Source organism: Aulonocara stuartgranti, assembly GCF_965226115.1.
Source record: "Aulonocara stuartgranti genome assembly, chromosome: 8".
Lineage (NCBI taxonomy): Eukaryota > Metazoa > Chordata > Actinopteri > Cichliformes > Cichlidae > Aulonocara > Aulonocara stuartgranti.
In genome coordinates this window covers 243,651-267,478 of record NC_138959.1, presented here as the reverse complement: position 1 = coordinate 267,478, position 23,828 = coordinate 243,651, and the positions used below count along the sequence as shown (strand labels likewise).

Genomic DNA, 23,828 nt, shown 5'->3' with positions numbered 1-23,828 from the left:
GAGCCGGCATAGTAGAACACTCCACTGCTCCGGAGAAGGCAATGAGATGGTTGGACCGACGCTACTAGCAAGAGACGCTACTAGCAAGAGAAGCTACTAGCAAGAGAAGTATCACATGCTCCAGAAAATGCATTGAATACGTAAAGAAGCAAGCTAACAAGTGAAAGATAGTCAAGCAAGCACAAAAGTCCGTGTCTTGGAAGTAACAAAGCACTTGTAAATTGTTATCAAGCCTCAGTTCCATTTGAAATTCAAAGTGACCTTTCATATTAAGGAGCAGCTAAAATCAAGATTTATCAAGTAAATGTTAAAGTCAAGTGAAAATACTATTAAGACAACATGGCAGATGAAAATGAAGATGCAATACAGCCCACTGAAGAAGAAAGTGCTGATGATAATTTTCAAAATGATGAAAGTAAAGAGCAGACAAATGGAGAAGAAACTCCACAGTGCTCAGTATTTACTGAAGGCACACAGTCAGAAAGCTTACGCAGAAGCCAGCGCACACGCACTCTCACTGAAAAGGGACAATCCTTACAAGAAGCCAAGTTAAATGACTTGACAAACAATTTTGAGCGAGTTTACAAGAAGTGGAAATACCACATTAACTTATTTAAAGGAATGGTGAAGAGTAAAGACATTGAGTTAATACCTGAAGCTGTAAGTGTTATAGACACTAGTATGACTGACATCTGTAACATTCATGATGAGATCAGAAAAATACAAAGTCCTGATATTGAAATCCGCAGAAGATGTGATGTGTGCATGGCTATCAGTGAAACTGCCAGAGCAAAGGCTCGGTGCCTTTTAGAAGAAGATGGTGATCCAAATAGTATAGCCTGGCCTGATTCAGAGTCCGTGTATGACAGCAGTTCATCCAGCGCTTCTTCAAGGATCACATATAAGTCAAGGTCTATCTCTGGGATGTCAAAGCAATCATCTCTGGTCACACTACAACAAAGACAAGAAGCTGCAGCTGAAGTAGCAGCTACAGAAGAAGTCATTAAAATAATGAAAACACAGCATCAGTGTGAGGAAGAAATCAGAGAACTTGAATTTGAGGATGCAAGGAAAAGAGCTCAATTTCTAACTGAGAGCACCTCAATAAAGACAAGGTTAGATGAAAAGAGAAAGGAAGTGGAACTTTTGAGAGAATTGCAAAAGCGTAATGCAGCACAAGCAAGACTGAAGGTGTATGCTGAAAGTGTGAACAGTGAGGATGAAGACAAATCTCCTGTTCATTCCCAAGTAAGACAAGATAGTTCCTTCCCTCAACCAAGCTTTCCAAATGTGAACTCGAAACCATTCATCCCCTCTCAAGTTAGAGCTCCGCAACAAACTGCACCTCTCCAAGCCTCTGTCCCTCAAACAGCAATTCGTAGTGCAAATGAAACGCCCTCCACTGATCTTGTAAGGATGCTCGCTGAAGCTATCACTGCAAACAGAATCCCAATCCCAGAGCCTCCAGTCTTCACAGGTGATCCGCTGCAGTATAATGACTGGAAGTTGTCTTTTCAAACATTAGTTGACCGCAAGAATCTGCCAATTCAAGAAAAGCTATTCTTCCTGAGAAAGTATGTTGGAGGTTCAGCGAAGAAGGCTATTGAAGGACACTTTCTAGTTGGAACAGACACCGCTTATCATGCTGCCTGGGAGATACTCAACAACAGGTTTGGAGATCCCTTTGTGATAGGCAAATCATATCGTGACAAGATTCAGTCATGGCCAAAAATTAACAACAAAGACACTAAAGATCTACGTGAGTTTGCAGATTTTCTAAGCAGTGTTGAGTCAGCCATACCTTATGTTCAAGTTTTACAAGTTTTGCATGACTGCGTGGAAAATCAGAGGATAGCTGCAAAGCTGCCTGATTGGCTAAGTGCACGGTGGAACAGAACGGGGACAGAGTTTCAAGATGAACACAGAATGTTCCCAGATTTTAGTCATTTTGTCAATTTCCTGAATAAAGAAGCAAGAATTGCATGTAATCCTATCACTTCTCTGCCTGCAATAAAGCCAACTGAACAAGACAAGCATGCATTTAAAGACAAGCCCAAAAGAAACTACATGCTGAATGCTAAGTCACTTAGTACAAGCTCTAGTGAAAGGACAAATGTCACATGTCTCTTTTGTAAGAAACCTGGTCACACGCTTCAGAAATGTCGCAAGATAATGGACAAGTCAGTTGAAGAGAGAGTAAAGTTTGTGCAGTCTGAAAAACTGTGCTTTGGTTGCCTCAAGACTGGTCATAACTCTAAGAACTGCACTTCCAGAAGTGTGTGTGACAAATGCCAAAAGCCTCACCCAACTTGTCTACATCAAGACAGAGAGAAAAGAGACAAGGAACAAAGAAAGAATAGCCAACAACAATTTAAGGCTAACCAGGAAACAGAGGTTTCTGAAGTACAAGAGCAAGTATCTAACCAAGTTACATCCAACAGAGTTGTGCAACAAAAGTCAAAAGGTTGTACTTCCTCAGTTATCCCAGTTTATGTATCCACTGTGGATGAACCAGAGAATGAAAAGTTGGTGTATGCTTTGCTCAATACTCAAAGTGACACCACTTTCATCTTGAAAGACACAGCTCAGTCGCTCAACGCCATGTTAGAGCCAGTTAAACTCAAGATTTCCACTATAACGTCCAAAACAAAAGTTGTTTCAAGCAGCAAGTTAAAGGACTTACAAGTAAGAGGCATTTACTCTGAAACGAGAATCAAACTACCAACAAGCTATACCAGAGACTACATTCCTGCTAACAGATCACATATTCCCACAAACAAAACAGCAGAGAACTGGTCACATTTGAAACATTTATCAAAGGAGATGGCTCCCAAGCTTGATTGTGAAGTTGGACTACTGATCGGATATAACTGTCCTCAAGCATTGCTCCCTCTAGCGGTGGTCAGTGGTGATCGAGACCAGCCATTTGCACAGAAATCTCTGCTTGGCTGGAGCATCATTGGCTACAGTGACTCTGAAGGTGATTGTGAAGATGAAATAGGAGTAAGCCATCGTGTTATTGTTAGACAAGTCTTACCAGCTGTAGGACCAGCTCACAAGCTCAAAACGGAAGTTCACTTTGTAAGCAGAAACAAAGTCAAAGAAATACTTACTCCAGCCGAGATACTTAATGTGCTAGAGATGGACTTTGTTGAAAAAAGTGTTGAAGAAAAGGAGGAAAATGGCAGACTACCACCAAATATGAATTCTGCCAACATTAGTCTCCTGCTAAAACCAGGCAAAGACCCTTTATTTCCCTCAAGCTATCGTCCAATTTCTCTTTTAAATGTAGACCTTAAAATAATCTGCAAAGCTCTCTCAAAGAGATTAGAGAAAATGACCCCCCTCTTAATTCATCCTGACCAAACTGGTTTCATAAAAGGTCGGCACTCCTCAACAAACACTCGTAGATTACTTAATTTAATAGACTACTCATACGATAAAAACATCGAAACCATAATATTATCTCTAGATGCAGAAAAAGCATTTGACAGAGTTAACTGGAAATTTTTATTCGCAACTTTACACAAATTTGGTTTTGGAAACTCTTTCATAAACTGGATAAGAATATTATACAATTCCCCAACAGCTCGTATCAGAACAAATGACCAGACATCCTCCAGCTTCTGTCTCCTGAGGGGCACCAGACAGGGATGCCCACTCTCCCCTTCACTTTTTGCAATTTTTATCGAACCTCTAGCAGCAGCATTTAGACAGGCTACAACAATTAAGGGCATAAAATGTAAGAACATAGAACATAAAATCAGTCTCTATGCGGATGATGTGTTGCTTTTTCTGCAAAACACACAAACCAACCTCTCTGAGGTAATTACTTTAATAAACTGGTTTTCAAGAGTTTCAGATTATTCAATTAACTGGCCAAAATCTACAGTTCTCCCCATTAACTGCTCCTTCCATAATTCTTCCTCTGCCCCACTGCAATCCGGAAATATTAAATATTTAGGTATTAATGTCTCTCCTAAGCTTTCAGACTTAACTAAATTAAACCACATCCCACTTCTAAAGAAAGTAGAAGGCGATCTGACTAGATGGAAATCTTTACCCATATCACTCATGGGAAGGGTCGCCACTATAAAAATGATGATCTTGCCAAAAATAAATTACTTATTTTTGATGATCCCTAACAAACCATCACAAGATTGGTTCAGATCTCTGGATTCATATATTTCCAAATTCCTTTGGAAAGATAAACCCCCGCGTATCAGCTTAAAAACGCTACAAAGAACCAAGGATAGAGGTGTCATGGTCCTGGGCCATGTTGGCCCAGTGTTCTTAGTTTCCTTGTATGTTTGTATTTTATTCCATGCTTCCCCTGCCCATTATGTCTAAGTTCTCCCCGTGCTCTCTCTTCCCCCCGTGTGCCCTCTATGTATTTATGAGCCCTCGTCCCCTTTCGTGTTTATTCCATGTCTCCCCTGCCCGTTACGTTGGTGTTCTACTCGTGCTCTCTCTCCTCCTGTACTTCCTGTTTCACCTCTCCCGTCAGTGTTCAGTTCACCCCGCCCTGTCTCGTTATGATTATCAGTGTCACCTGTGTTCCCCGTGTGTTCCCACTTCCCTCGTTAACCCTCTGTGTATTTCTGTCTGCGTCTCCCTCTGTTCAGTGTGACGTCGTCCCTCATGCTGCGTGGATTTCCCTGTGTCTCTCTCTCTCCGAGCGTTAGTTTACTTTTCCCAGTTTAGTTTTGTATTTCCTATGTCCTGCCTCTTCAGCAATAAAGCTGCCCTTTTGAGTTCATTCCCTCGTGCCTGTGAGTCCTGCATTTTGGGTCCTCCTCCTGCCTGCCACACAGCCGAGCCTTGACAGTACGACGTCACCAGACATGGACCCAGCAGGCTCCTCCCGGGAAAGCGATTTGGCCCGCATCTTCGGCCTGTGGGAGCGAGTTTCCCACGCCTCGGACATTAAAGCCGTGTCCATTGGGATAAACGCCATCGAGGCTATTCTCAAAGGGAATCCCCATCTCCACGAGCTCTCAGGATTTTCGGGCCTACTGTCCAATCTGCAGAAAGCCAAGGAGACAGTACAAATTCGCGAGCTCGTCATACCGCAACAGCGACCGCCACAATCGGGAAACGTTTCCACGCTGCTGCCACTGGACTCCTCTCCATCCACCCTCCACTCTGACTGTCACTCACCCGCTGCTTTTCTCGCAGCAATGTGGTCGGAGGATGAGGAGCCGGCCGCGATCTCTCCGTCGTTGCCGGTTTCCTCCATCACCGCACCTCCGGCTTCCCGAAGAAAACGGCATTCACGCCGCCGACGCGCCACCCCACAGCCGGACATTCGGCCTTCTAATTCACCTGCTGTGGTGAGTGAGAACTCTGTGTCTTTTCCAGACATTATGACTGTTCATTCAGGGGCTGTGTTTTGTGTGGCGGAAGTCAATGCGAGCTGCTTATCGCCTGCGCAGCCCTTCACAGCTCCGTTAGCTCCCTCGCCGCCCTTCACAGCTCCGTTAGCTCCCTCGCCGCCACCCTCAGCTCAGTTAGCTCCCTCGCCGCCACCCTCAGCTCAGTTAGCTCCCTCGCCGCCACCCTCAGCTCAGTTAGCTCCCTCGCCGCCACCCTCAGTTCAGTTAGCTCCCTCGCCTCCACCCTCAGTTCAGTTAGCTCCCTCGCCTCCACCCTCAGTTCAGTTAGCTCCCTCGCAGCCACCCTCAGTTCAGTCTCCTGTGTCCCCGCTAGCTCCATTCTCACCTCTACCATCGCTTCAGTCATCAGTTCGGTCTGCCACTCAGTCGCCCTTAGCTCCATCATCCACACTACCACCTGTTTCTCTTCCACCACAACCGTCACTACACCCAGCCACTCAGGCTGCTACTCAGTCAGTCATTCAACCCATAGCCCTGCCGTTACCATACCCTGTAGCTGAGCCACTAGCCGTCCGACCCACAGCCACTTCAGCCACTCCTTCACCCGTTACACCTCCACTACAACCATCACTGCAGTCTCCAGTGTCCCCAGTGCAGTCTCCAGTGTCCCCAGTGCAGTCTCCAGTGTCCCCAGTGCAGTCTCCAGTGTCCCCAGTGCAGCATCCCTTAGCACAGTCATCCACTCAATCACCAGCTCCACTTTCCCCTCAACTATCACTACCACCTCTAGCTCAATCTCCTGCGCACTCACCTCTGGTTCATTCTCCTGTGAAGTCATCTACTCCACTGCCTACTCCACTCTCACCACCCCCGTTACAACAGACATCAGTTCAGTCCCCTGTGCCAGTGCAGACGCCCTCAGTTCAGTCCCCCGTGCAGTTATCTACTTCACCACCATCAGTAGGTCAGCTCCCACTCTCATCCGCCTCTCCAGTAGCTCAGCTCGCACCTGAACCATTGGCCCAGTCCCCGATAGCAATACGGTCTTCTGTTCGGCTTAACATTCAGCCAGGGGTCCCAAACCTCTCTGGCTCTACATCAGCTCCTGCTGGAAGCTCGGATGAGCTCATCCAGGACTCCGTGGCTCCCACGCCGCCGTCTGCCTCATCCGCTGGGGGTTCCAGTGAGCCCGGCCAGCACCTCCTCGTCTCCGCTGGAGGGTCCGAGGGGCCCGTTCAGCCTCCTGTCTCCGCTGGAGGGTCCGAGGGGCCCGTTCAGCCTCCTGTCTCCGCTGGAGGGTCCGAGGGGCCCGTTCAGCCTCCTGTCTCCGCTGGAGGGTCCGAGGGGCCCGTTCAGCCTCCTGTCTCCGCTGGAGGGTCCGAGGGGCCCGTCCAGCCTCCTGTCTCCGCTGGAGGGTCCGAGGGACCCGTCCAGCCTCACGCCGCATCAGCTGGAGGGCCCGAGGAGCCTGTCCAGCTGCCATCTGCGACCGCTTCGTCATCGCCTGGGCCAGCCTCAGCCTGTGCTTCTGCTACGCCTGGTCCGGCCTCAGCCTCTGCAGCTCCGCCTGGTCCGGCCTCAGCCTCTGCAGCTCCGCCTGGTCCGGCCTCAGCCTCTGCAGCTCCGCCTGGTCCGGCCTCAGCCTCTGCAGCTCCGCCTGGCCCGGCCTCAGAGTCTTCGTCCTCGTCTGGCCCGGCCTCAGAGTCTTCGTCCTCGTCTGGCCCGGCCTCAGAGTCTTCGTCCTCGTCTGGCCCGGCCTCAGAGTCTTCGTCCTCGTCTGGCCCGGCCTCAGAGTCTTCGTCCTCGTCTGCTGCAGCCTCCTCAGAGTCTTCGTCCTCGTCTGCTGCAGCCTCCTCAGAGTCTTCGCCTTCGTCTGCTGCAGCCTCCTCAGAGTCTTCGCCTTCGTCTGCTGCAGCCTCCTCAGAGTCTTCGCCTTCGTCTGCTGCAGCCTCCTCAGAGCCTTCGTCTGCTGCGGCCTCCTCAGAGCCTTCGTCTGCTGCGGCCTCCTCAGAGCCTTCGTCTGCTGCGGCCTCCTCAGAGCCTTCGTCTGCTGCGGCCACCTCAGAGCCTTCGTCTGCTGCGGCCACCTCAGAGCCTTCGTCTGCTGCGGCCACCTCAGAGCCTTCGTCTGCTGCAGCCTCAGCCTGTGCTTCGCCTGGTCCCGTCTCGACTGGTCCTGTGCCCACCGGGCCTCGGCCAGTACGCCTGACACTGGAGAGCCGCCGCCGCTGCCTTCCGCGCGGCCGGCCCCCTGAACTGCACCGCCTTCGCCTGAGTGGCCGCCGTCGCCTTCCGCACGGCCGGCCCCCGGACCGCCTTCGCCTGGGTGGCCGCCGTCGCCTTCCGCACGGCCGGCCCCCGGACCCTCTTCGCCTGGGTGGCCGCCGTCGCCTTCCGCACGGTCGGCCCCCGGACCAGCGCTGTCATCGTTGCCGCCGCCTCCCGCGCGGTCGGCCTCCTGAACTGCTCCGTCGTCTCCTTCACCGCCGCCGTTGCCTCGCGCACGGCCGGCCTCCTGAACTGTTTCCTCGTCGCCGCCGTTGCCTCGCGCACGGCCGGCCTCCTGAACTGTTTCCACGTCGCCGCCGTTGCCTCGCGCACGGCCGGCCTCCTGGACTGTTTCCACGTCGCCGCCGTTGCCTCGCGCACGGTCGGCCTCCTGAACTGTTTCCACGTCTCCGCCGTTGCCTTCCGCATGGTCGGCCCCCTGAACTGCTCTGTGTTTGGGTTATTTTCTTGGGCTCCGGTGTTTGCTGTGCTCTTCTTTTGTTTTCTGTTCCGGGCCCTCCGTCCTGGGCCCCCGCCGCCCGCCCTGGGTTGTTTTCTGTTTGGTTTTGTTTTTCTGTGTTTGGGCTGTCTGGAGCCAGCCCTTGAGGGGGGGGGTACTGTCATGGTCCTGGGCCATGTTGGCCCAGTGTTCTTAGTTTCCTTGTATGTTTGTATTTTATTCCATGCTTCCCCTGCCCATTATGTCTAAGTTCTCCCCGTGCTCTCTCTTCCCCCTGTGTGCCCTCTATGTATTTATGAGCCCTCGTCCCCTTTCGTGTTTATTCCATGTCTCCCCTGCCCGTTACGTTGGTGTTCTACTCGTGCTCTCTCTCCTCCTGTACTTCCTGTTTCACCTCTCCCGTCAGTGTTCAGTTCACCCCGCCCTGTCTCGTTATGATTATCAGTGTCACCTGTGTTCCCCGTGTGTTCCCACTTCCCTCGTTAACCCTCTGTGTATTTCTGTCTGCGTCTCCCTCTGTTCAGTGTGACGTCGTCCCTCATGCTGCGTGGATTTCCCTGTGTCTCTCTCTCTCCGAGCGTTAGTTTACTTTTCCCAGTTTAGTTTTGTATTTCCTATGTCCTGCCTCTTCAGCAATAAAGCTGCCCTTTTGAGTTCATTCCCTCGTGCCTGTGAGTCCTGCATTTTGGGTCCTCCTCCTGCCTGCCACACAGCCGAGCCTTGACAAGAGGAGGACTAGATCTGCCTAATTTTTACCAATACTTCTTAGCCAACAGGCTTCAGTTCATCTCAGAATGGTTAAAACATACCTTCTTAGTTGAGCCCTGGCTAGATGTTGAACAGGCACTATGCAAGGATCTAGAGATTTCAGACCTACCATTTATTAGCTCAAACATCAAAAGACATGAATGCTTTAAAAGTATCAACATCAGCTTTTCTCTGACAGCATGGTGGGAGTTTCTAAAAATAACGGAGTCTTCATTAATCCCATGCAAACGTACACCTATCTGGAATAACCCTGACATATTACAAAACAATAATATGATTAATTTCCCAGAATGGAGTTGTAAAGGAATTAAATACTTAGAACATATATTAGAGGGAACAGAATTTATTCCATTTGACAGACTAGTTACACAATATGGGATCAACAAGACAAGATTTTTAGAATATCAACAAATTAAATCCATAGTAAAAAAGAAATTTAACCTCAGTCAAGTTGAATTACAAACACCACTAAGTGCGGCACATTTTCTTACTCTTAAATCCCCCAAATTATTATCTAAAATATACAGAACACTTTCTAAATTAGATGAATCAATATCCCTTCCTATTGCAAAGTGGGAAGCAGATTTATCAGTCAGCTTAGACCAAAACTTCTGGTCTCAGATTTGCTTAAAAACCTTTAAATTAATTAAAAATCCCAGTCTGCAATTAATACAATACAAAATACTACATAGAGTGCACTATACAGGTCATCGGATGTTCAAGATGGGCTTTACATCTTCCAACAACTGCTCACACTGTCAAGGCAATACACCAGACAATTACATCCACGCTCTTTGGTTCTGTCCACCAGTGCAAAAGTTTTGGCGCGAGATATGTGAAGACTTATCAAAGTGTCTGAAATGTAACATTCCAACTTCCCCCTTAGTGTGTTTGTTGGGCAGCTTAGATAATGTCACTTCAGAAAAGAACATAGCCCATATGGTTTTCACTGCCCTATGCATAGCCAAGAAAACAGTCCTCATGAACTGGAAAAATAAAAATAATCTTAATTCTAACCAATATAGAAATTATCTATTAGATTACATTAGTCTTGATACAGCCTCTGCCACCACATCAGATCAATTGCTCTGGGCTCCTTTTATCAGCTCCATCACCTAGTGAGGGTGGGGGGTCATAGTTTGGTCCCGCCTTCACTGTTGTGATTGGTGTGGGGGTAGGGACAGGCTTAGGGCGTCGGGGGGTTCCCCGGAGGCATCTTCCTTGGGGGGCTCAACCCGGGGTAGCGGTCATGTCCGGTTGGGGGCTCTGTTGGCTCTCAGGTGACTGTTTCCTCGCGGCTGCGTGCAGCGGGGCTAGGGGAGGGTCTGTGCTGACGGACGTGGGTTACTGACCTGGTAGCCTGGCTGCCCCTGGGTGGGTCCGGGATGGGCGTGAGGTTCTGGGGGCGCTCCGTCTCCGGGCTGGGGCCCGGGCCGGGCCTCGGGGGCTTGGGTCCTGGTTGGTGTGTTGCCGGGGTTGTGGGCGGGTGGGTGCATGGGGGCCCAGCCCTGGAGCAGGGTGCCGCCGGTGCGTCGAGCCGCCTGGGGGGCTCTTCAACTGGTGGGGGAGATGGTCACATCTGCAGGAGCTTTCCTCTCTTCAGGGACTCTCTCTGCAGGAGGGGGAGACACAGGAGAGGTGGAGGAAGATCTCAGCCTGGGCGTTTACTGTCTTATGTAGTCTGGAAGATGAGTGGATGGTGGGGTGGGTGCAGTTTTCTCTGTGGTGGGGTTGGGTGAACTGTCCCGGGCTCTGTGGGGCCGGGAGGCGCTGCTGCACTGGGCCCCAGTCTGGATGGGCCTGGGCCCTCTTTTCCTGGCGGGTCGCGGAGTGTGGGAGTGCCTACTGGGGTCAGCGGGGGAGCTGGCCCCAGGGAGGGGTTACCTGCCCCTCCCTTCCTTCCCTCCCCATCTCCAGCTGCCTCCCTCTTCCCGCTCCACCACAACCACCCACACATGCAGGGCCTTGGAGTAGGGGTATGTCACCAGGGTGCAGAGGAGGCTACCCCCCCCTCTGTCCCCTTCCGGCTGCCTCTGCCTCAATTTTATCCCACAACTTAGACATTCACATTATTCACACTCTCATTACACATACATATAGGATCTTGGGGGTGGGCACAATCACGGAGTCCATATTACCATCAGGGTGTACACCTCACCCCTGGCGTCGTTGCCCACCTCTCAATTTTAAATACACTGAGACATTGAGGGCTATCAGGAGGGACTATGCGCTTACCTGCTGCTTCTTGGCAGGTAGCTCCATGCCCTCCTGGGTTTTAATTGCACCTTAGAACACACATGCATCAACACTACAATGAGCGGGTGGAGGGAGGTTTGGAGTCTTCTCCCACCCCCATTCTCTGCGGCCTGCTGGAGCGGGAGGGCTAGGAGGAGTTGGCCGTCCGACTGCGGTCTGGAGTGTGGGGCCTCCCTGCCGCTACGGAGTCGGGGCGGTCTGCCTCTCCCCACCGCAGGGAAAAGGGTAACACCACCTGGGTCTGGGTGCAGTTCCCCCCTCCAGGGGCAAGGGTACCTAGACCCGGTTTGTAGAGTACGCTTGGGGAGTGTGATCGTGTGTACAGCGTCTCTTTATGTCTGTCTCCACGTTGGTTGAGTGTGGAGTGAGTGCATATGAGAGCATGAGGGGGGGAATGGATGTTTGTGTCTGTGTGTGCCTGTATGTCTGTGTCTATATGTCAGGTTGGGTATCAGACACCACCTCTCTGGGGACACCTCAGGCCCTCCAAGGTTTGGAGGCCTATCTCCACCCACCACCACTTCCCCTGCCGGTGGCGGACTCCCTCAGGTGTCGGTGCGTTGGTGGTTCTTTGTGTCTGGGGGTGGGCGTCCAGGTACACACCGGCTCACTCCTTGGCGGCCGCTTATCGGGGCCTGGAACCTGGGGCTCGCTCGGACCACTTCGGAGGTGGGGTGCCCCCGGCCTCTCGGCCTGGGGCTCGGTCACTCAGGCACAGCTGGCTGCTGGCGGAGCTCACGGGCGCGTCACTGCAACTCCCCCTGGCTTCTGCTCCGCGGCTGCTGAGTGAACCCTCATCTGGGACTCTCCTCAGCTCTTGCTGGGACAGTGGCGCGGCTGCCCCTCTGTTGGTCTTCCATGGTCTCTTGTGTTCTGGGGGCCTCTGGATGTCTGGAGTTTTGATCTCCTCCATACCTGCTTCATACCCTGGAGGACGGGGCTGTGGCCCCCCCACACTCCCTAGCAGATCGTTACATGGAGAAACCTTTGGAATACAAGCACGCTGATCCACACAGGTATGCACACGGGTGTTCACTGCTCGTAGACTTAAATTACACCTTTCTTGGCTACTACTTTGAAGCACATCTGTCCTGCGTACTGCACAACAACATTGAATATTTAGTATTTACTGCTGTTTACACTTAGCTAGATTAATGCGATGGTGTTGTGTTTAGTATGTTGCTTTTTTTTTTTTTGTTTTTTTGCTTGTTTTCTATTCTTCTCTCAACAGGTGATCCAGGAGATTCTTATTTTTTTTCTCCCCCCTTTCTCACTGTCCCTCTCCCCTTCTGTTTTTCCTTTCCTTCCTCTTTCTTTCTCCCTTTCCTATCCCTCACTCATGTCTGTCCCATCTGTAACATCTGAAAATAAAATATAATAAATAATAAAAACAAAGATCGACCAAATGGACCAATACGGCAATGCCACGAAGATCCATTTGGCAAAGTAAATCCATTGGGTATCCTTGTTGGTCTTCAGACAACAATTCTGATGGCTAAAGAACCAAATGGGACAGGCAAAAAAAAAAAGAAAAAAGAAAAAAGTGTTGAAGAAGAGTCAATGTCACAAGAAGATCTACTGTTTCTAGCCAAAGTAAAAGAAGGCATAAAACAAAGGCAAGATGGCCACTTTGAAATGCCACTACCCTTCAGACAAGAAACACCTGACTTGCCAAACAACAAACTTTGTGCAGAACACAGACTGAAGTGTTTAGAAAGGTGTCTCAGAAAAGACGAGCGCTACTACAAGGACTACGTGACTTTCATGCAAGACATGATAAAGAGAGGTGACGCAGAGAAAGTGCCAGAGGCTGAGCTAAATAATCAACCAGCATGGTACATTCCTCACCATGGCGTCTACCATCCGCAGAAGCCAAATAAGATCCGCGTCGTCTTTGATTGCTCTGCAAGCTCCCAGAATACATCGCTCAACGAGCATCTCCTGTCAGGACCTGACCTCACAAATACTCTTGTTGGAGTTCTGTGTCATTTCAGGAAAGGACGTGTAGCTGTCATGTGTGACGTGGAGCGCATGTTTCACCAGTTTCATGTTGCCCCAAAAGATCAAGATTACCTCCGATTCCTATGGTGGGAGGATGGTAACATGGAAAGGTCCACATCAGTGTTTCGCATGAGAGTCCACTTGTTTGGTGCAGCATCTTCACCAGGATGCGCAAACTTTGGATTCAAGCATGTCGCTGCGCAAGATGAAAATAAGTTCAGTGAAGCCACGGTGAAGTTCATGCAACGCAACTTCTACGTGGACGACGGTTTGGTGAGTGTGGATTCAGTGCAAGAAGCTATTCAACTTGTAAAGGAAGCTAGAGAACTGTGTGCCATGGGTAAGCTGCACCTGCACAAGTTCATTAGCAACAGCAAGGAAGTGATTGCTGCTATCCCAAAGGAAGAATGTGTAGCAGGAGCAACTGATCTGGATCTGGCACTAGGAGAGCCAAAGATAGAAAGAGCCTTAGGGGTCCAATGGTGTGTAAGCTCAGACACCTTTCAATTCAGAGTGATTGTAAAGAATAACCCCTTCACTAGAAGAGGAGTGCTCTCGACAGTGGCCTCAATATTCGACCCACTTGGATTCGTCGCTCCGTTCATTTTAGTTGGTAAGAAACTCCTCCAAAGAATGTGTCAGGAAAAGCTGGACTGGGACGAGCCGCTTCCAGAAGATCTCAAGCCTCAATGGGAAGCTTGGCTCAGAGACCTCCAGAACCTGTCCTCCATAAAGATATCACATTGTTATGTCCCATCAACATCTGACCAAGTGAAGCAGTATGAGTTACACAGCTTTTCTGATGCCAGTGTAACCGGTTATGGTGTGTGCTCATACTTGAGAACAGTGACCAAGTTTAGAGAAGTACAGTGCACTCTTGTGATGGGTAAAGCAAGAGTCGCTCCTACTAAAGTGACAACCATCCCAAGATTGGAGCTTTCTGCGGCTGTAGTAGCTACGAGAGCAGCTGACTTTCTAAAGAGAGAATTGGAGATCCAAAATATTCAGGAGTACTACTGGACTGATTCCAAAGTTGTCCTTGGTTATATTAACAACGATGCAAGGCGCTTTCATGTATTCGTTGCTAACAGAATACAGAGAATCAGATCAAGTACAGAACCAAGTCAATGGCGATATGTTGCCTCTGAACAAAATCCTGCAGATCACGCGTCACGTGGAGTCATGACAAAAGAACTAGTATAGTCCAACTGGTTCACAGGACCAAGATTTTTATGGCAAAAGGAACTACCACAAGAAGATGCTAAAGTGAAAGAGATCAGTATCAAAGATCCAGAACTCAAAGTCAAAACAGTATTCGCAGTTAAGGCAAAAGAAGAGAAATCCATTTTAGAACGACTGGAAAAATTCTCAGATTGGACGAGAGTTGTGAAAGCAATTGCAAGATTAAGACAACGTGTAAAGTATGCAAAGAACTCAAAGGAAATGTCCAATGAAAGTACTACGTTGGAAGAAAGGAAAGAAGCCGAGGAGTTCATCATACGGACAGTTCAACAAGAAGCATTTGGAAAGGAAATTAAGATCATAAAGGATAAGGAGGAAGTCAGACCATCTCACTCAAAGCTACTTCAGTTAAGTCCATTCCTTGATCAACGCAATATCTTGAGGGTAGGAGGAAGACTTACAAAAGCGTCAATCCATCCCAACATCAAACACCCAGCCATTCTGCCAAAGAAACATCATGTGTCGCACCTGCTCATCAAACATTTTCATGAGAAGACGCATCATCAAGGCCGAGGGATGACAGTAAATGAGATACGGTCCAATGGCATATGGGTAATTGGCTGCAGTACTGAAGTATCGTCATTTATATACAAATGTGTCAAATGTAGAAAGTACAGGAAAGGCAATCAAGAACAAAGGATGGGCGACCTGCCACCAGAAAGACTGGAAGCTACCCCTCCATTTACATACAGCGGTATGGACTGCTTCGGACCATTCTGTGTAAAAGAAGGGAGGAAAGACTTGAAGAGATATGGACTCTTGTTTACATGTATGTGCTCGAGAGCTATACATATAGAAGTTCTAGATGATCTCAGTGCAGACTGTTTTCTCAATGCACTCTGTTGTTTCATAGCAATACGTGGCAACGTAGGTCAGCTGCATTGTGATCAAGGCACCAATTTTATCGGTGCAAGAAACGAGCTTCTAACGCAAGCAACTCAAGAGAAAGTCAAAGAGCTGGGAATAACTTTCGTTTTCAACCCACCTGCTTCTAGCTACATGGGAGGAGTCTGGGAGAGGCAGATTCGGACAATAAGAAATGTTCTGAAATCCATTCTTGACCAGTCAGCTTCAAGATTAGACACTTCATCATTGAGAACGTTCATGTATGAAGCTATGGCAATAGTAAACAGTCGACCACTAACTGTAGAGTCTATCAACGACCCTGTAGGACTGGAGCCGTTGACACCCAACCATATTTTGACGATGAAGTCAGCAGTGATCTCACCACCACCTGGAGAATTCGCTAAAGAAGATCTCTACCTCCAGAAAAGATGGAAACGAGTACAATATTTGGCGAATGTATTTTGGACAAGGTGGAGAAAGGAATATCTGTTAAACTTGCAACAGAGAAGAAAATGGAATAAAAACAGAAGAAATGCAAAAATAAATGACATTGTGTTATTACAAGAAGACTGTCTTCGAAGAAATCAATGGAAACTCGCCAAAGTTGTGGAAGTCACTCCAGGAGCTGACGGCAGAGTCAGAAAAGGTAAGCTTCTCATCGGTGACTCTACTAGAGACAATAAGGGGAAGCACACAACTAAGACGATTTTAGAGAGACCCATATATAAGACTATACTTTTACTTGAAGCAGAGTAAAGACTCAACATAATGTTTATTGGTTAACCTTCGCTAAGTTCATTGTTGGGTCAAATTCCTTTAGGATCACACATGCTGTTGCGAGTTTAAGTATCCCGGGGTCTTGTTCATGAGTAACAGGAGAAGGGAGCTCAACAGATCGACAGACAGATTGTTGCTGCGGTTGCAGTGATGCAGACACTGTACAGGTCAGTTGTGGTGAAGAGGGAGCTGAGTGTAAAAGCGAAGCTCTCAATTTACCGGTCGGTCTACGTCCCCATCCACACCTATGATCCCAAGCTGTATAACTCCTTCCCCTTTGTGAGTGTGGACGCTTCATCTCTTTGCTCTTTAAATGCTTTGCTTTTTTTATTGATTTTTATTGATTTTTATGCTGATTTTTTCCCTTTTTTCCATATGAGCTTACCTGCGATAGCTTCTGGACACTTATAGATCATTAGGACTAAAGTGTTCTTAACAGAAACAGCAACATTTTTATAGTTACCTTATCCTCAGCGCTCCATGTGTCTGTGGCCTAGACACAGCTGAAGCCTGATTACAGCGTCTGGGCACCAAACAGCCTCAATAGCCTGGAAAGGTGCTAACCGCCAGGCTAACTAGCAACAAGATGCCTTCCCTCTCCACAGATGACTACCACAGCCTCCTGCAGAAGATTGCAGTACTGGAGACAAAAATTCATCGCTTAGAAGTAAACGTGGAGGTAAATGGACTGTGTGGAAATGAAACAACCTTGCGTTTGATTCAAAACAATGGCGATGAGCAAGCTAGTACACAGTTAAAGAGCACAGATAACATGACCAAGAAAGTAGACTTTGTGCACTATTATAAATCCTCAAGCGATAATCCCCCCTTGGACTGTCTTGGTGCAAAACCAAGACATAAATCATGTCTCCTGGAAGGGGAGGACGTATCACGGGCAGAGCACAGCTAGCTGAAATCTCTGAAACCGACTGGCCATATGATCAACAACCTGAAGGAGAGAATTCTTCAAATTGCAGATGAATATCCAACTGTGATAAACATTGTTTTGCATACAGGGTCAAACGATGTGTCCAAACAACAGTCGGAGGTTCTGAAACGGGACTTTACTGGATTATTAAATACTGTAAACTCTCTGAATGCAGCTGTATTCATGAAAGAATGAGATTGAGGATACAAGCGGCAGAAATGGGCTTCCTCTGAAGGGTGGCTGGCCTCTCCATTAGAGATAGGGTGAGAAGTTTGGCCAGTAGAGCGGCTGCTCCCCCACATCGAAAGGAGCCAGTTGAGGCAGTTTGGGCAGCTGACAAGGATGCCTCCTGGGTGCCTCCTGCGTGAGGTGTTCTCCCACCAGGAGGAGGACCTGGGGCAAACCCAGGACACGCTGGAGAGAATATATCTCTCAGCTGGCCTGTGAACGCCTTGGTGTTCCCCCAGACAAGCTGGAGGAGGTGACTGGGGGGAGGGAGGTCTGGGCTTCTCTGCTTGGGCTGCTGCCCCCGCAACCCGGCCCCAGATAAGCAGAAGAAGATGGATGGATGGATGGATCAATGGGAATAATTTCACTTTAAACAGTTCAGATAATTTTAAGATGAAAGAGTGTTATTTTGTTTGTACTTACAACAGGTCAGATCTCTCCTGTTCGTCACCTTTTCCACATCAGTGACATCAGGTCCTGAGAAATCATCAGTGACCAGGTTTGTGTTCCTGTAGTGGTAGATACTTCCTCCTTTGTATTTGTCATTTTGAATGGCTGTTATAAACAGCCTGCTGCAGTTTTTCACCGCTTTGGCCTTTTCTGTCATCTGCTTTATCACTTCATCAGAGAAGTACCATTGGTCCTGGGTAGGTGGAGTGTTACCATCAGTACCTTCCAGTTTCTTTTTCTCCAAGTAGTCAGACATGTTCTGCAGATATGGGTCAGTGGATTTCAGGGAGGTGAAAACAAAGCAGAGAACTTCCTCTACTCCTGGTTTAAACACCTCTCTGTCCAGCTCAGACTGGTCTGAGATGATCTTTGTTCCCTCCATCATGTCTACAAAGTACCTGATGATGGTGACTTCTCTCTCTTCATCTTTGATCCACTTGGTTAATCTCTCCCGACTGAACGGTGACTTGTCTCTGTCATCAAACACTTTCACTAATTCCTGCTCATCTTCCTCACCTGCCCTGATGGAGGGAAGTTTCTCAGCCATTGTTTCTTGGATTGAAGATCTGAAATACTCACAGAGCTTCTTGAATCTGCTCAATTTTTCTTGTATCTGTGGAAAGCTTCTCACTACTCTGTCCTCCAGCAGATCATTGCATCTTATTTCAAGATTATAGAGGTCCTTCAGAGCATCTTGAGCCTTTATAACAAGTGCAACACTGATACCAGTCATCATCTCAGCAGCTTCTGGATGTAAATTCTTCAGAGGCATCAGTGTGACCTTCAGTGGAACACAATTTTCTCTGTTTTCTCCCAGTAGTTTTGGAAGTTGCATGTATGTCTTCACTGCATCTTCAAATGTTGCAGGGTTGCTTTCAAGGATGAAGTCTCCATAGAACTTGCAGGTGAATTTATCAGTCACAGCTTTTTCTTCATCACTCAGCTTGATGTCAACTTTCCCCTCAACATTAAATGAGGGGATCTTCTTTATCACTGCTTGCATGCTGCCCTCGATGACTTGAATGCTGCTATCATCTAACTTCTCACTGTCAAACACAAAGAAAGCATTTGCTCCATAAAGGATTCCTGTGACTACATGTGTCGCCAAATTCTTCACATCTTCTGCTTCTTGAGTGTTCTTGGTTTCATCAGGAGTCAACATCAGCTGTTTGAATTTGGTGGTAGCTTTGTACTGAAGTGTGACTCGACTCTGATGGTGAGATTTCTTGTTATCATTCAGATACTTGGCTGATCCTCCAACTTCAATGAGTCCACCCAGGAAACTGGCCTTTAGTGAAGCATTAACATCCAGCAGAGAGGATTTTGTTTTAGTGGAATCAGACGCACTGACTTCAAACTCACTGCTGTGCTGATTTTTCTCCACTGACTTCTCCTGCAGAGTTTTAGCTTCCCACAGGGTGACACCTTTAAGACATGAGATCCACAAAATGGTTAAGAGGGAAAAAAAACGAGTCCTTTGAAACATCAGCACCAGAGTATACACTGTGTTTTAATTTTACTTAATGCAGTACATTTTATTTACATATATACTCATTTGTTTCATTAAGATGCGTCCACTACACCCAGAAGAAGTTATTTGGTTTATACTGAATTTTGCATCCTTTATTCTTCAGTTTTGATTGAAATACTACAACTGCTACTAATAATAATAATTATTATTCTAAACTAACAAAGCAAAGCAGAATTTTAAATGCCAGTAAACTGTTAAAAGTAGAATCCAGCTGACTCTGTCTTGTATTTTAAAGAGTTACTGCAGCTGTTGAATGATTGATGAAAGATTTTCTCCCTCTTGTAGGAATGCAGCTGAATAACATTTTATGAAATTAGAAAAGGATCCTGGTGTTATTTGTCTCTCAGAAACAGTTCATAACTTCCCTTCAACTCATTCATGTCACCTAAAAGGTAAACCTGTTTCTCCATCACCTGTTCAGCTCTCATGATTCAGTAAGAGTGTTTTCTTTGAAAGTAAAATCTCAGCCCACATAAATATATCAACAGCAGTGATCACAAAACGGTGTATAACTGAACACAGTAGTGCAATTTTTAACCAGGTCTTCCCATTAACACCTGACCTGTCCAGAGGGTCAGTCAATGAGCTCGTCAATAGCTTCAATGCTAACATGTTAAATGTAATGGACACTATTGCTCCCATTAAGGTGAAGGTTATCTCTGGAAGGAAAAAGTCTCCATGGAGAAACTCCACACTGGTGAAAAATGAAAAAAGAGAGTGTAGGAAAGCTGAGCGCAGATGGAGAAAAACAAACCTCCAGGTTCATTATGACATCTATAAAGAGAAACTTCACAATTATAATTTACAACTGAGGAGTGCAAGGATGTCCTACTTCTCTGACATCATCACTAAAAACAGTCATAATGCTCGGGTCTTATTTTCTACAGTTGACAGGCTAACAAACCCTCCTGTGTCAGTGGCAGCTGAACTTCATTCGACCATGGCCTGCAATGACTTTGCCAAATTCTTCACAGAAAAAATCCAAAAAATTAGACAAGCAATTGGTACATCAACAGCAGATCCAGGATATGTACTGTGTCCACCAAAAAACTGTTTAAACACCATGAAACAGTTTCACCCTATTAACAGCAAAGACCTGGAGGACATCTTAGGTCAACTGAACTCCTCCTCTTGCTGTTTAGATGTCCTGCCAACAAGTTTTTTCAAAAAGGTCTCAAAGACTTTAGAGTCAGACCTGTTACAGATCGTCAACTTTTCTTTATTATCAGGTGTGTTTCCAGAATCACTAAAAACTGCTGTAATCAAACCTATACTGAAAAAGGACAATCTTGACAAGACACAAATGAACAACTACAGGCCGATCTCAAATCTCCCATTTTTAAGTAAGATCATTGAAAAAGCAGTTTCTCAACAGCTCAGTTACTTCTTAAAACAGAATAACTGCTACGATGCCTTCCAGTCAGGTTTTACACAGAACCACAGCACTGAAACCACTCTGACCAAAGTGTTTAATGACATATGTCTGAACACAGACAGTGGAAAAATGTCAGTCTTAGTTTTACTGGATCTCAGTGCAGCATTTGATACAGTTGACCACAACACATTACTCAAACGACTGGAGAACTGGGCAGGTCTTTCAGGAACTGTACTAAACTGGTTCAAAACATACTTAGAAAACAGGAAATACTTTGTATCAATAGGTAACTTCACATCTGAGCAGACAAGTATCACATGTGGAGTTCCCCAAGGTTCCATCTTGGGACCCCTTCTGTTTAACATTTACATGCTCCCACTGGCACACATTATTATGAACAACAAAATAAACTATCATAGCTATGCAGATGACACACAAATATATATCACAATGTCAGCAGGAGACCAAGGCCCTGTACAGGCTCTTGGTAAATGCATTGAGGAAATTAATGACTGGTTGTGCCACAATTTTCTCCAGCTAAACAAAAACAAAACTGAGGTAATAGTCTTTGGCGCCAAAGAAAAACGATTACAGGTCACCAGAGAACTTCAATCTATACATCTAAAAACCACAAACCAGGCGAGAAATTTGGGTGTAGTGATGGATGCAGACCTAAACTTAGAAAAACACATTAAGACAATAACAAAGTCAGCTTACTATTACCTCAAGAATATTTCAAGGATAAAAGATCTGATGTCTCAACAGGACCTGGAAAAACTAGTCCATGCATTCATCTTTAGTAGGCTTGACTACTGTAACAGCATCTTTGCAGGTCTACCTAAAAAATCAGTCAGACAAATACAGCTCATTCAGAACTCTGCTGCTCGAGTCCTCACTAAGACCAAAAAAGTGGACCACATCAGTCCAGCTCTGAGGTCTTTACACTGGCTGCCTGTCCGTCAGAGGATAGACTTTAAAGTTCTGATGCTGGTCTATAAAGCTCTGAATGGTTTAGGACCAAAATACATCAGTTACCTCCTGACCCAGTATGAACCTTCCAGATCCCTCAGGTCATCTGGATCCGGTCTTTTATCAGTTCCCAGAGTCAGAACCAGACACGGAGAAGCTGCATTCAGCTTTTATGCTCCTTATATCTGGAACAAACTCCCAGAAAGCCTCAGATCAGCTGAAACACTCAGTTTATTTAAATCCAGGTTGAAGACTCACCTGTTCTCAGCTGCATTTGAATAAAGCACCAAATCCACACTCTTAAATTTCAAAACTTACATTAACTACTGATTTTATGTACTGTTCTGATCTTATCTGTTTTGATTTTATATACTGTTTTGTTTGTTTGTTTGTTTGTTTGTTTGTTAATTAGTTAGTTTGTTTGTTTGCTTGTTTTAATCAATTTTAAATCATGCTTTTTATTTGTTTTTGTTTCTAATGTCTCTGTAAAGCACTTTGAATCACCTTGTTGTTGAATTGTGCTATACAAATAAATTTGCCTTGCCTTGCCTTGCCTAAGGACATCTCCTGGTTTCATCTTCATGTTTCCCTCTCACCACATATCCAAACCGACATCATGACCAGCAGCTTTACAGCTGTGGCTCCAGCAAACCTCAGCTGATACTAGAAAGTAATATTAAATAAATTCTAACAACAGCTGATCAAGCTTAAATGTGCTGCTGTTGTTTAGCGTGTTTTCCTCTTTCTGGCGCAAAGTGGGAGATAAACAAACAAGAGAGAGAAGCTGATCAGCTGATCATTGATCAGTTTCATGATTGAAGTAGCAACAGGAGAGGGAGGGGAGAGAAGAAGAGACAGCTGACAGCGTAAAGACAGAATAACTCCAGCTTTGTGTCTTTTTCCATTCTAGCTGAAGTCTGGGACAAACTGTGCTCCTTCTCAGCTCAATACGAAACGCGTAATATTTTCTCTGAATGCGGGAAGATTACGTTTTTTACAGCAACTGTACTAACTAACCTTGTGAATAAAATAAAGTTCACTATCAGTAACATCATAGCACCCACCCAGCTGTATAGAAACTCCGTCATGCTAGCTAGTACACAGTACGAGTTATTGTAACTGACTAAAAAGTCAGCACGACGAAAATAAATTAAACTTGGTTTATATCTGACCCAGATAGACTGCAGCTCATAACCGCCAGTTCACCGCTTCGGGGCTCTGCTCCTCCTGCCTCCCCTTCCCTCATCCACCTGCTGGCCTCAGTGGAAGCTCCGCCACAGCCACCACCAAACAACTGAGTTATTTTTACACATCGGCCAGCATCTGGTCAATACACCACCTTTCATTGTTCATGCCGTTACAAAAAAAAATCATTGGCCCATAAAAACGAAAAATCACCATCGGCCCACCGGGCAAATGCCCGGTATGCACAATTGGCAGTCCAGCTATGCCTGCACGGCATCTACAATCACGCCTCGCCAGCTTGAAACCTGTGCTCTGCTTGTGTTGTTTTTGTTGGTGGTGATGTGCACAGCTGGCAGCAGGAGAGCTGCAGCCATTTAATGTACTGTTACAGCAACCGCGTGATTATCATCGGGTCTGCCGTGGTGGTTTAAAGTTATCAAATCAGTAAACAAATTATAACAAACAAGTACTGTTGAGAAACTATATTACAAAAATTACAATAAAAACTCTCAACAACAAAAACAACTACTGAAAATATAATATGTAAACAACTTAACAACCCTCAAAGCGTCTAAGTCACGTGACCTGACAGCGCAACACCTAAACACAAGCGCTGAGTCTGGCGACCTGGCTCTTTTCTCTTTGCCGCAAGCACAGCATTGCAAACAAGAGCGGAACTGAAAGTAAAGAATAGATCTCACCAGGCTTGTATCGAACCGATACTGACTTGGTATCGATAGAATCAATATTTGGATTGATCCGCCCACTGAGCGATCAATTTTGTGAGAGAATATAGCAGTTTGTCCAATGCTGACTTATTAATTTTGGTCCTGAAGCCAGTCATCAAGTTTGGGCTGCCAACACGTTTTTTTGTTACTGGGACTGCTAACAGCTCCCACAGTTTCTGTGCTCACTGCAACATGTTTTGCATTTGGATGGTACTGTACGGTGCTTTTATCAAGGCTTCCGTCGGTTAGTCTTTTGAAATAAAGTTTGCCTCCGATCAGTCCTAGCAACGTGCTTTCTGATTCTTCCATTTTTGTAGTTCTGTGCATCAGTATAATCGATATACCAGGACATCATGCATTGACAAAAGTTCCCCTTTGCTTGGATCACAAAGGGTGATTAAATGTGTAAATTTTTAACACATTTTTAAAAGATTAATTAATTGCGTTTAACGCGTTAAATTCCCACCCCCAATTTTATGA

General features: G+C 46.5%; 1 protein-coding gene across 1 annotated transcript in view; it reads right to left on the bottom strand.

Moving 5' to 3' along the window:
- The window catches only part of LOC309712703 (neoverrucotoxin subunit alpha-like), a 36,370-nt gene that overhangs the window by 5,262 nt on the left and 7,280 nt on the right, over positions 1-23,828 (bottom strand). Inside the window, exon 3 of the mRNA XM_082543733.1 lies at positions 17,534-18,985. Within this exon, the coding sequence (XP_082399859.1) occupies positions 17,534-18,985 (1,452 nt within the window). The remainder of the gene's footprint in view (positions 1-17,533; positions 18,986-23,828) is intronic.